The sequence below is a fragment of the Scleropages formosus genome, chromosome 9 (assembly GCF_900964775.1).
Source record: "Scleropages formosus chromosome 9, fSclFor1.1, whole genome shotgun sequence".
Classification (NCBI taxonomy): Eukaryota; Metazoa; Chordata; class Actinopteri; order Osteoglossiformes; family Osteoglossidae; genus Scleropages; species Scleropages formosus.
Genome location: NC_041814.1, coordinates 29,607,162 through 29,619,485, shown reverse-complemented (window position 1 = coordinate 29,619,485; position 12,324 = coordinate 29,607,162). Strand labels below are relative to the sequence as shown.

The 12,324-nt window shown below is 45.3% G+C and overlaps 1 protein-coding gene across 4 annotated transcripts in view; it reads left to right on the top strand.

Moving 5' to 3' along the window:
- Window positions 1-12,324, top strand: part of ephb1 (EPH receptor B1) — a 200,350-nt gene that overhangs the window by 154,439 nt on the left and 33,587 nt on the right. For all 4 annotated transcript variants that reach the window (XM_029254619.1, XM_029254617.1, XM_018726413.2 and 1 more), the window contains exon 6: window positions 2,447-2,571. In XM_029254619.1, coding sequence (XP_029110452.1) covers window positions 2,447-2,571 — 125 coding nt within the window. The remainder of the gene's footprint in view (window positions 1-2,446; window positions 2,572-12,324) is intronic.

Sequence of the window (12,324 nt, the reverse complement as noted above, 5' to 3'; positions counted from 1 at the left end):
GCTCCACCATTGTGTGGCCAAGGTGGAGAAGAGAAGTGATTGCGATTTAGGAGCTTTCAGAGATTGGACAGTCAGATGACCCTAGATTGCATATTGCAGAGGTGTGTTCCCGGCAGACCCGAAAGAAAGGACTTAACAAGGGTTTCGATCTGTCAAAGTGAATGGAGACAAGGAGAGATGTGACATGAAAATGTATTAGCTTGTCAAAGACGAGTCATGCAGCAGCTTTTTGGATAACACAGAATGGTAAAATACACATTCTGTTATGCTAACCATGACAGAATCACAGTTGCATGGATGAGAAGGATGCCCATCTGGATAGGTACAGTTTCAGGAGGTTGCCAGCCACCTGGTCAGTGGTGTCAGCTAAGAGGAAAAAGAGAGGTTCGTTGTCATCCTGCCACTTTGAGTGAATTTCTGTGCAGGGATTAACAAAGTACAACCATATCCTGCCCTAGCCTATAATATAGTCTTTGCAGTGATTTGTAAAACCATCTGGAATAACAAAACCATGATATGTAGTGCAAAGTGGAAAGAGGTTGGGACCCAGCATTGATCCCTGTGGCACACCTCTAAGAGTCCGCATGGAGAGCCTCCAAGACGTAGGACGAAAATAGCTGGAGGTAGACTGGTATGTAACTGTGGTCAGTATTATAGTGTGTTATTTTAACAGCACAAAGTAGTATCATACACATGACAGCGTCGCAGAAATGTCAAAATCCAAACCTATATTTATCTGACACTTTGCTTCAAAGCAACTTACAATTATTTGCCATTTATATAGCTGGGTTATTTTACTAGAACAATCTTAAGGTAAGTGAGTTGCTCAAGAGTACTACAACCGGAAGTGGGGATCAAACCTATGGCCTTTGGGTCCAAAAGCAGTAGCTCTACCCCTATGCTACCAACTGTCCCCTGGAAGAGCTACTACCTATACAGAATACCTAAGCCTACACAGAATCAGCCACACCTGCATGGGGCCTATGGAGACAAAATCTTCTCAATGTTTCATTCCTCCATGACTCTATGGAAAATGCCGCAAAAGCAATTTAAAACCCTGGGGCTAGCTGCAAGCTCACAACTCAGGGGCTAGGAGTCATGCGGTAATTGATAACAATGTGCAGAGCTGGCCAGCAGCGCGTGAAAGAGTCAAAAAAGGCAGAGAGTTGGAAGACGAGGCCTCCGTCACTCCGTCAGGAAAGACCCTGGGATGAGGAAGGAAGCGTGGGGGGGGCATCGTGCTCTGATAGGTTCATCGGCATCAGTTCAGCCGTTCCACACCATTGGTAGAAATAAACACGTCCAAATGGAAATCTACCGATTTGCAGTTTCCACAACTCCACAGATGCATTTTAGATATTGAATCACAAACAATTTGTTGCCCCCTCCAGCCCATCACCCCCACCAGGCCCCCCGAACCACATTTCCATCATGCTTGTTGTCTCATCTCCATCCCTGGGAGGAGAATCAATGAGCCGGCAGAAGCGATACCCTAGCACTGGGTTTCCAGAGCCAGCGGGGTGGAGCGCACTTTCAGAGTTAAATCATAAAATAGTTACGGTCGCACTGCGGTGTATCTTCTTCGAACGAGTGGTAAATCAGACACACAACACAATGGTCACTCTACCTCGTGCGTTTCCTCAGCTGGTACTGTTCTCGTATTCTTCTCTCATTTTCTTGTTTCTTAACAATACGAACATAACAGCAGGCACCGTGCACTCTAACCCAAGTTTGCAACTGCCTTCATTGTCCTGAGGGTAGTAATCTTGACACACAGCCCGAGAATTTGCAGTATCTTGGTACTTATTCTTGCTGGTTTGCGGTGTATTCTATTCCGCAGGACTTCCACCGCTCCCAACATTTATTTCACCTAGCAGAAAATTTTAGTTTTAACTTACGATAATGTTGCTAGACTTATTTGTTATAAATAGCCAAAAATTAATTAAAAGAAATTCAGCAAAAATGTGATATTTTCCTCCAGCACAATTACTGCAATGATTTAGTAGGTGTCTCGGCTGGATTTTTTTTTTTAACCTTGCAGCAATGCTTTGTGTTCAAAACATCATTTAAGCCTTTAAGTGAGATTAACTTCATCTCATCTGTTTATGTAACACATTATAAAGTTCTTTTTGTACGTCTCAGAATGCGCAACACTTCTGTTGTGACCCCCGTATATCTGTAAGCAAGCAATTACATGTAAAATGCAGATGCTTTATTCATCTCAGGTTGCTAAGATCCTGGTTTCACAGTGTTGCAGCCTGAAAGCCAATGAAAATGTTGAAATTAATCTTGAAGGCTCTGTGGGAATTTTCTGAAGGCTACTACAGCAGTGGACATCCTAAGATTTGCAACCAGTCTTAGCAAGAACAAATATTTTGACCCAGCTGGCCTATGCTGATGTGAATGGTGAATGCACTGATGGGTGATGTATTTTCTGTTTCAACAGCTCCATCCATTGTACCCATCATGCACCAGGTCAGCTCTACGATGAACAGCATCACGCTTTCATGGCCGCAACCCGAACAGCCCAACGGTATCATCCTAGACTATGAGCTGCGCTATTCTGAGAAGGTAAGGCTCTGGTGAATCCATTTCAGATAGATTTGTTTTTCCATTCACAAGGCCTTCAGGAAAGTACAGTACAAACAATGGCTTGTTGCTGACAGCTGTCTTGCTTGCATTCATTTCCATGAGCTGCTCCCTGGAATGGTTTTCTTTTTTTCCGCTATTTTTGATTGGCCGGTGCCCTCCCATTTCAAGAAAATGGGAGTGTTGAACAAAAACCTTTGTTCGACTCTGTGTGAAAAAAAAAAAAAAGGCAGTTCAACACATGCTTACAATGTTAAGACTAGACAAGCTATCTATGCGGTTGACTGAAAGAGATCACTGATAAGTCATTATGTATGACTGTTCTGAGGACCTATCCAAGCTTTCACCTGACAGGATACTGGCCCCACTTTTTCACCAATCGCACCTTAACAACCTCCAGGCAAGAAGCACTGTTAGCTGGCCAAGCTGAAGACCCAAGTTCCAGTCACAAGACTTTGACTTCAGGGAGTGGCATTACCTTTGCAGCAAATTCACAGTAGGGTCCCCAAAGACCGCTATGTGCTGGTTGATCTAAAGACACAGCTGATCTGAGAAGCTGCCATTGTCATGCCCCCCGACTGCGTGCCCGACAATCGCATCTGTGACTAATCAGGGAGGCAGGGTATAAAGAGGCTGCCCTGACGCTCCACATTGCAGAATGTCATCTAGAGAAGACGCAACTCGCAAGAAAGCCTCTTTCTCTGTTTCCCATCTTGTTCCCCATTCCTTATCCGTCTTGTGTTCATCTCAGTTTGGTTCCCCAGTTCCTCGACTCTCTGCTCCGTGACCTCAGCTCTGATTTTGTCTGCTCCTCGGAACGACGTACGACGATCGATCTACCCCTATCTGTCCCTGACTGTTCTTTTGCCTGCCCCACTACACGAACACGCACCGGCATTTGGGTCCGTCGACAGAATCCCTGTGCGCAACATGACAGCCGTCTCGTGCCAGATCCCACCTCCCCTCAGCTCACGCTACGTTGCACCAACTCACACATACTGGAGCACATAAACAGACAAGCCAGGAAGTGCTGTGATCGTGTGCTGATTGTTACTCGAGCAGAACGGCTCCATGCTCAGTCATCGGCGTATTCCCCTGGTAAAGGCTCGCCGAAGCAAAAACAGGTTGTTAGAGATCTGTTTCCCTGATATCCCAAGTAATGAGATCCTTTAGAATATACACAAAGGACAGCAAATGTAACGGTCTGAATGAGCGCTGTAGGGATTCCCTGCTTAGACTTTTTTCTTTCAGACTTGCCTAAGTCTTTCCTTTCCACTTCTCAAGAGGCATTGTTTGTTCTTCACTGAGGCTGTTGTGCAGCTCATGCCTCGGAACTATTGAGCTGTTGTGGCCGGTTTAATAGGTACTGAAAATCACCATACACTTTCCCTGGCTGCGAATGCCCATGATCTGCAGTGAGCTTCACTTCGTACTTGACTCAGACACGGTCCTCCCAAGGCCGATAACACCATGATCTGTCCCATTCGCACGTTTCCGCCATTTCCTAATTGCTTTCAAACAGCTGTTGAAATGGCCTTTGTGGCCCCACGATAGCTTGTTAATTACACTGGAGCAGGACTTCCGACGCAAACGCAAGGTTGCTAAGATACTGCTGCGCTTGGCCGGACCCGGATGAAAAGGGCACCCGTTGGCCGGGCAGCTAAGGCTGCATGATTGGTTCGGCCTCAGGAGTCTGACCTAACAAGCAGAATCAGACCTAGCGATCCGTCGCGGAGCTTTGAGCTGCCTTGGCTTTTTGTGCGCAGTCTCAGACCAACGCACTGTCTTAGATCCCAATCCGATTATCAGTTCCGGTAACATGATCTTGAGATAGACCTATATAGCTTATTCAGGTATGACAAGCTTTCTCAGAAGTTTCAAATTTACTTTTCATTTTTGACATTATATGGATGTGATTAGACCTATTCAGTGTATTTGATTAGTTGATATTTGATTTTATCACCTCGCTCCTTGTTGGAAATGCAAGCGTTGAATGAACACAACAAAACGTCTCAGCCTTTCTAATTATTTGCTGGTCCGTTTCACAAAATGATCCTGGCAACATGGATTTGTACACAAACTATTATGGGTACTTACAAACTGGTCCTGTGATGTCATGAACTGTGAGGGTGGCATGTTAGAAAGTTACGGTGAGGTATCATAAGCGAAAGGTAATCAGCAGACTTGCTAACAGGGAAGGATAGAAGGAACAATCCAGTAGAAGCCATCAATTTGGCTGGTTTATATGCTCAGAAGAGAGTGAAAATGTTTTTACAGCCCGCGTCTGGTGTTCTGCCCCTTGCTATGTGGTGGTCAGTGCCTAATGGATGTACTTTCAAGTTCCGTAATACCCCTGAGCACGTCAGTGCCGCAATGCACCTGAGTGAAGAAAACACAGATTCACTGTGATGTCCTTTTCTAAAAAAAGGGTTTTCAGGATATTGAATCGTTCATCCTGGTTGTCTGGTTGTACCCAATTGCCAGGTTTGCGAGATTTACTGGCCTCCTGTTTGCAAAACCTGTGCTGAGAAAGATACCATCCAGATTTGTGCCATAAAACAGATAATTCCCAAAATCATCTGCAAGCACAGAGAATAGAGCACTGCCATTACATCTATTTATATCATTTTATTGGCGGAGAAGCTTTGTGATAAAAGGCTATAGAGCATTAGCACAGTACTGTATGAAAGGAAGTCCATGAGGAATCTGGCTGGATTCTTGAAGGAGAGTGATGGGTTGGTGTCTGAGCTGGTACCCAACAGAAACCAGTGAACGCGCTGCAGAGTCCTCTGCACACCCAAGAGAACTCAACAATCACCCAGCAGAACCCACTGCACACCCTACAGAACCTACTACACACTTTACAAACCATACTGCAAACACTGCAGAGATCACTGCACATGCCGACACATCCACTGCATATACTACATTGCTCTCTGCATACTTTATGGAGCCCACTGCACACACTGCAGGGGGATAGGAATTCAGATAATCCAAGAGCACCCACAGAATGAAATTATCATCGTTTGATTTCACAAATTTAGAGAAACAGATATCAATAGCAAAAGACAGTTTTGACCTGTTGAGAAACCTGGGTTCCCCTTGAAAGACCTCATGCTTGGTGTGTGGTGTTCCTGTCACTATGGTTTCCTGCTGTCCTCCCAGTTCCCGGAAATCTACTCTTTAGCTCACAGACACTGGCGGGTGACCCTGATTGGGGCCCATGATGTCTACGCTCCTGCTTGTCTGCTCCACAAAGGGAAAGATAGTGTCCGGTTGAAGACTCATTTGCCAATCCAGCATGATTGACAGCCTGAATGGCTGCATCAAAGCAACTCACTCCAACAGCCCCCCTTCCCCCAGTCTTCTCCAGCCTGACGCCAGGCAGATGGTCTGGCCACGTCCATGGCATATCCTCCTGACGCCATCTCTCGACAAGTCCACGACGCCAACTGTGATTTATGCTAAAGCTACAACAGCAACGATGATGATGATGTGCTTTCTTAGGCTTATTTTTGCACTGTAATCTCCTCTGACTCCCCAAATTGATATTCAATATCTGTAACAGGGTTTGAAAGCAAGCGCCCAACTAAATGTTTCCCTCAGTGGTTTGTTCTGTTGATTTCTTTCCATGGAGGCACCTGACATCACCCCTGTGCACTGCACTTGGACCCATCGGTGGTCGATGGCACTTGGATGTGGGAAGTGGACTCAAACCGACAACACCAGACCCATGTTCCTGAGATGGAGTGGAATGTGTGTTTTGAAATAGTTAGAAAACTATGGTGACCCCAAGAATGACTGCTCCTCAAATCCAGCATCTTGGCTTCAGTTGAACTGCGGTGTAGGGTCTCTCTACAGTCTCTGGCTCTGTGTTGTCTTTACTTTGTTTTTTTCTCCATTTCCTTCTCAAAATGATGGTTATACAAGAGGTCCCATCTTTTCAACCCCCTCTGTAGGGCTTCCTGCTTTTTTTGTCTCTTAAAGAGTTGCTTAATAGGCAGCAAGTGATGCAGTGGTTAGAGCCAGTTGCTTCCAATGTGAACGTCCATGGTTCAAGTTCCACTCCTGCTATATTACCTTTTATAAAGGTGCTTACCGTGATTTTTGATTTGACACAGTAAAAATTTCCTAAAGAATTGTATAAATCACTGTAAGCATTTTTGGGTACACAGCTCCCATTGTAAGCGTCCCTCAATAAAGGCATCAGATGAATACATTTACTTCTATTTGTTTAGCTATTTTGTTTAAAAATGTTAGGATACATTCAGTTATTTACCCATTTAAACTGCTGAGTTAGTTTTGTTCAAACAGCGTATGGCAGCTGCTTCGCTCACGAGTCTTACAACAGGTAGTGGGATTCCAACCTCTAAGCTGGAGATCCAAAGGCAGCCACTGTAACCAGTATAGGATCTGCTGAATGGAAGGTTTTTTTTTTTTTTTTTTTGCTTTTTTTCAACAAAGAGTCAGCTTTTAATTCTCTAGCTGGATATTAGAAATTTGGGCTAAATGTCCTTCATAATGGGGGCGTGGTGGCGCAGTGGGTTGGGCCGCAGTCCTGCTCTCTGGTGGGTCTGGGGTTCGAGTCCCACTTGGGGTGCCTTGCAGCGGACTGGTGTCCCGTCCTGGGTGTGCCCCCTCCCCCTCCGGCCTTACACCCTGTGTTACCGGGTAGGCTCCGGTTCCCCGTGACCCCGTATGGAACAAGCAGTTCTGAAAATGTGTGTGTGTGTGTGTGTGTGTGTGTCCTTCATAATAGTACAATAGCAGGTTTCTTCTAGAACTTGGATCAGCCACCTTTTAATTACAGGTATGTGTCCTGAACCACTACACAACCTTCTGCTATGTAGGCATGTGTGTATGTGTGTGTGTTTGTTGGCTGGAAGCTCCTCTGTGCTGCTAGGTGTTGGTGTCATTGAAAAGAGACCTTCACAGCAAGTTGACTGACAGGTTCAGAGAGGCTTTTTTGGAGCTCGGTTCATGTCCTGGAGGGATCCGTGAGCTACGGGTAGGGGATGGTGGGGGTCAGCAGGTTGCTATGGTCTTTTAAGGAACCCGGAACATTAATGGTCATTTTTGAATGTGATTAACATGCAAAACATGGCCCTGATCTTCCTCATGGGCATCATTAGATGTTTTCCCTTCTCAAGACTGATTGACATGGAATTGCAGAGCCAACGTGGAGGATCAGGGACAAACCAAGGCGAAGGTCATGAGAATGTCAGGTGGGATAGAACAGCGGGTGCGAAGCTACCTCCCCTCTCCGTAATCTCTTCATCTTCCCTCTGAGTTTTGGGTTTCAGCTTTTGAAAAGTTGCACCATTCATCCACGTGTGTCCGGCAGCCACTTATCCACTGAAGGTCATGGAGGACCAGGCAGTTAGGATGCTGTAACCCTCCTGTTCCAGCAGGACAATCGACAATTTAGAACCAACACTTACACCCTGAGCAGCGAGTCTTTAAAACATGGGAAGAAACCCAGAGCATCCGGGAAAGACCGACGCCAACGCTGGGAGGCCCGACCACATGAGCCAACAGCTCGAGTCCTCATTCGAACCCCGAACGGGGATCTGCAAGGCTGCAGTGCTGCTTGCTGAGCCACGGCGCCACCCGGCAATGATGTATAATGAATAGGACTTTGTCAGATGAACACGCAGCGTATTCCACGCAGCAGCACCTTCTTAAAGCTCAACCGTCATTTAAAAAGTAGAGCAATTTGAAATATTAACTCTCTCCCTCCGTCTCCGATTCCCTTTCAGCTTCATTGTCTCATCAGTTTCACTTTTCAATCTTTTATTTATGTTTCGCTGACATATTCTGTTGCTAAGATGCTCCTGGGAGGCTAGGAAGGTTTTTAATTTGAAGGAATTGGAAATTTCCGGCAAATCTGGGCCCTTCCGAACAGGAATTTTTCATTTGTGTCTTGTGTTTATAACCTATATGTTCTCCATCATCCCCAGCATCCCTCTATCTCGCTCCCTGTCATGCTGCTTTTTTTTTTTTCCGGCGTGCACATCTCTCTCCATTACCGCCCGCTGCACGCGGCGTGTCTATAAATATCTGTCAGAGAAACAGTGGTTTTCGTTCCACCGGCAGACGACAGAGCCCCTGACATTGAAATACTGTCCTGACCACACCACCATTCTTCCCCAGGCCATGTTTCCCGACGTAGTGATGGAGTAACGGGGCTTAATCGTATGAACTCTTCGAAGTCTTCACTCTCTTAGGTGGCTCCCCATCATGGCCAACATACCAGGAGGAGCTGGGATGCAGATGAAAAGGAAGAAAGAGGACATGTAAATTTACACACACAGTAAAATGCACTTGTTCAAAACATCAAAACTTGAAAAAAATAATATCATATCCTAAAAAAGGGGCAGCTGGTAGCGTAACAGTTAGAGCAGCTGCCTTTCGACTTTCGATTGCAGGTTCAAATCCAACCCCTGGCTTCAGTACCCTTGAGTAAGGTAACTGCTCTTAGTTACTACAGTAGAATTACCCAGCTGTATAAAATGGGTAAATAATTGTCAGTAGCTTAACATTTTGAGTACTTTCGAGAAAAGCACTAGTTAAAGAAATAAATGTAACAATAACTTTCCCATCTCAAAGACCTAGCTACCTACACTTGGTCAGACTCTCCCAGGCCTCTATAGTACACACACCATCTAACACACTCATACACACCTGCACGTCCCAATGCAGGAGTCTCCGCACCGGCAAAAAAACCCCAGTGGCCATCGCATCGCTGCGAATGTGGAAACAAAAGAGGGCGGGGCCTGTTGTGGCTCCACCCCCCTCCCCCAGCAGCAGATGCCAATTAGCATGCCAATTAGTATGATGTGTTGATTAGATCTGAAATGCGGTCCAGGGGCCAGCAATGTGTGGCACCATCAGCGGCACGGGGACGCTCCTGACATTTCTCCTGGCATGCTCTCAAGAAAGGAAGAAGGAGCATTAGACACTTTTTATTCTTCTCTGGTCTTTTTTTTGTCATTTGCGGCCTTTTCTTTGAAGAAAATGAGGAAAAAATAACATTAAAAAAAAAAACATTTTCAGTAATAACCTCTGAGTTCGCCTCTGTTTCTTTTATTTGGTGATAATCATATTCTTGGAATAAATTAGTCTTATTCCGTAATTAGTGTCTAAGGCACTTCAGACAACACTAAATCAAGGACAATCGGCGCTCTTCTCTCCTCCGCTAATTAGCCGCGAGCCTAAAGCTGTTGTGAGGGAAACAGAGATGTGTGTGTGTGCGCGTGTGTGTGAGAACATCATTTTGATTCATTTCCCACAAAGCAAAATCGTGCTCGTCCTTTTGCTACTCTACTCCTGTCTTCCCTCTGTAGAGGAAGTTTGAGCCGGAGCGGCGGCCTCCTGCTGAGCGCTCACCTGCGAAACCCCCTCACCTCCCTTGTTATGCCTCGGGACTCAGCATTCTCGCGATCTGGGGGGGTGTGGGAGTTGCTAACACTAGCTCTGTGGGTTATTCATCTGAAGCCGTGAGGGAAGCGAGTGAAGAGAAGGGCAGGGAAAATGCCGTAAGGAGGCGGTTTGAGGATCAGACGACCTGCTCGCGATGCGGTGACGCGATGCCGTCGTGCTGCTGTGCCGCGACACCGCTGCTGCGTTCCTGAAACACCCGCTTGTGGCTCACCGACGAGCTCGCTCGAGAAAAAAGAGCGTTCGCTGTTCTCGCAACGATAAAGCAAAGTTGCGACGCCGTTGATGTGCAAGAGCTGAAACGGAGAGAGTTCATCCTGTCTTAAGCAAACTGGGGGCGGGGGGTGGGGGGGGGTTATAGCATTGACCTCTCAGTCCGAAGGATCTTATCCGTGACTTTTTTTAACGTGATTTTTTGATGTGTGCAAGGCGAGGGACAACAAGCAGTAACACCGTGCACAGCATATAAATTCATTCCTCACTGGTTCTGCATTGAGCACCTTTTTATTTCATGCATGTAGATTATTTGATATATTGAAATAACTTTTTTTGCATTTGTCTAGCTGATAATTTTCACTAAAGAACTTACAACATTAGTGTAATTACAATTATTCACCCATTTATAAAGCTAGATGATTTTAGTGGAGCAATTTAGGGGGGGGATCAAACCTGTGACTTTTTGGGCCAAGGACAGTAGTACTAACCACTACACAACCAGCTGTCCCTTTTTTTTTTACATCATTTTGTCCCCCCATCCTACCACTAGGTAGAAAAATCACCAGTTCTCTCCATAAGAGTGATTTTTAGTGCTGGTGCAAAAAATTCCTTCCAATTACACATTTCACAAAACAAATAAACTAATTAATTGAGCTGTAAGCTTGAAAATCACTTTAAATTCAAAGTTTGTTAAAATGTAAAGTATTTTTCTTAATGATTTTGGTTTAATTTCATCGATTAACAAACATCTCAAGAAAAGTGACTCGTGATCATGACGCCACGCTGCCAACAGTGTTTTTGACACTTACTCGCAAAATCTACATTTAAATAGAATTTTTTCACTAAAAGTTTTATGCAGTTAAATATCGTCACACACTGAAATAAAATGGTTTGGAAATACATTTCAGAGAATTTGGCAGTGAATTCTTGAAAACATGTTTTAAAAATAATATTGTGATGCACTGGACTGTTCAGGCATTTCAGTGTCCGGTCGGCCGATGTCCAGTCACGCGCAGATGAAGTGTGCGGTTCATTTGACTTCTGTATTTGGCAGCAGAAATGTGAAAATTGTTTTAAAAAATGAATAAGGTCTCAGTGCTGTCTGGTCAAATATGTCTCTCATGAGGTCCAAGGCTCCACCAATCAGAGCCCAGCTCTGTGTGTGACCTCTACACGGTTAGGTACCCTTCCCTGAGGTCGGGGGAGACTGAGCCTTTGTCCCAGGTGACGAGGGGTTCCACACTTTCCTTGTCAGGTGCTGGCAGCGGGCAGGACATCCGCACCGCCTTTCTGCATGATTAAAAATACACCTCGGCTCAGACTGTACAATGCGGGATAAAGGGCGGTTAAAGGTCACCTCGAATGACCTCCTTACCGCTGCAACCCATTTCAATATACTTTACTCCAGTTTGCTTCTTTACTGGGAGGAAATGGTCCACATTACAAAAGGATCCATGTTCATCTTCACCACCATTAATATCTGTGTAAAAAAGTCATTTATGGGGCATATTTGCACAATGGGTGGTGTTTCAGACACATTTACTATAACAACAACAGCAAAGTAATAGGATCAGAGTAAAGAAACTGAGGAAAATACAAGAAACACTGTAGAAATTGCACATTTATTTACCGGGATGTGTATGAGCACTGGGCCACAGTCCTGCTCTCCAGTGGGTCTGGGGTTCGAATCCCGCTTGGGGTGCCTTGCGGCGGACTGGCGTCCCGTCCTGGGTATGTCCCCTCCCCCTCCGGCCTTACGCCCTGTGTTGCCGGGTAGGCTCCGGTTCCCCGTGACCCCGTCTGGGACAAGCGGTTCTGAAAATGTGTGTGTGTGTGTGTGTGTGTGTGTGTGTATGAGCACATCAAAGTAATATGAGCATGGAAGTTAAAATAGCAGCAGGGCTAAATATAGAAATAATATAAATATTATAAAGATGGGGGTGATAGATGACACTATAATAAATATATTGCTCGTACTGTGTTGCCACTTCAGAGTTTTAACTTTAATGTGTTAGTTTGGCACTGGATGCCAACGGTGGAATTTTCCTGTTCGTTCAAGTGTGGATATGGATTATGATG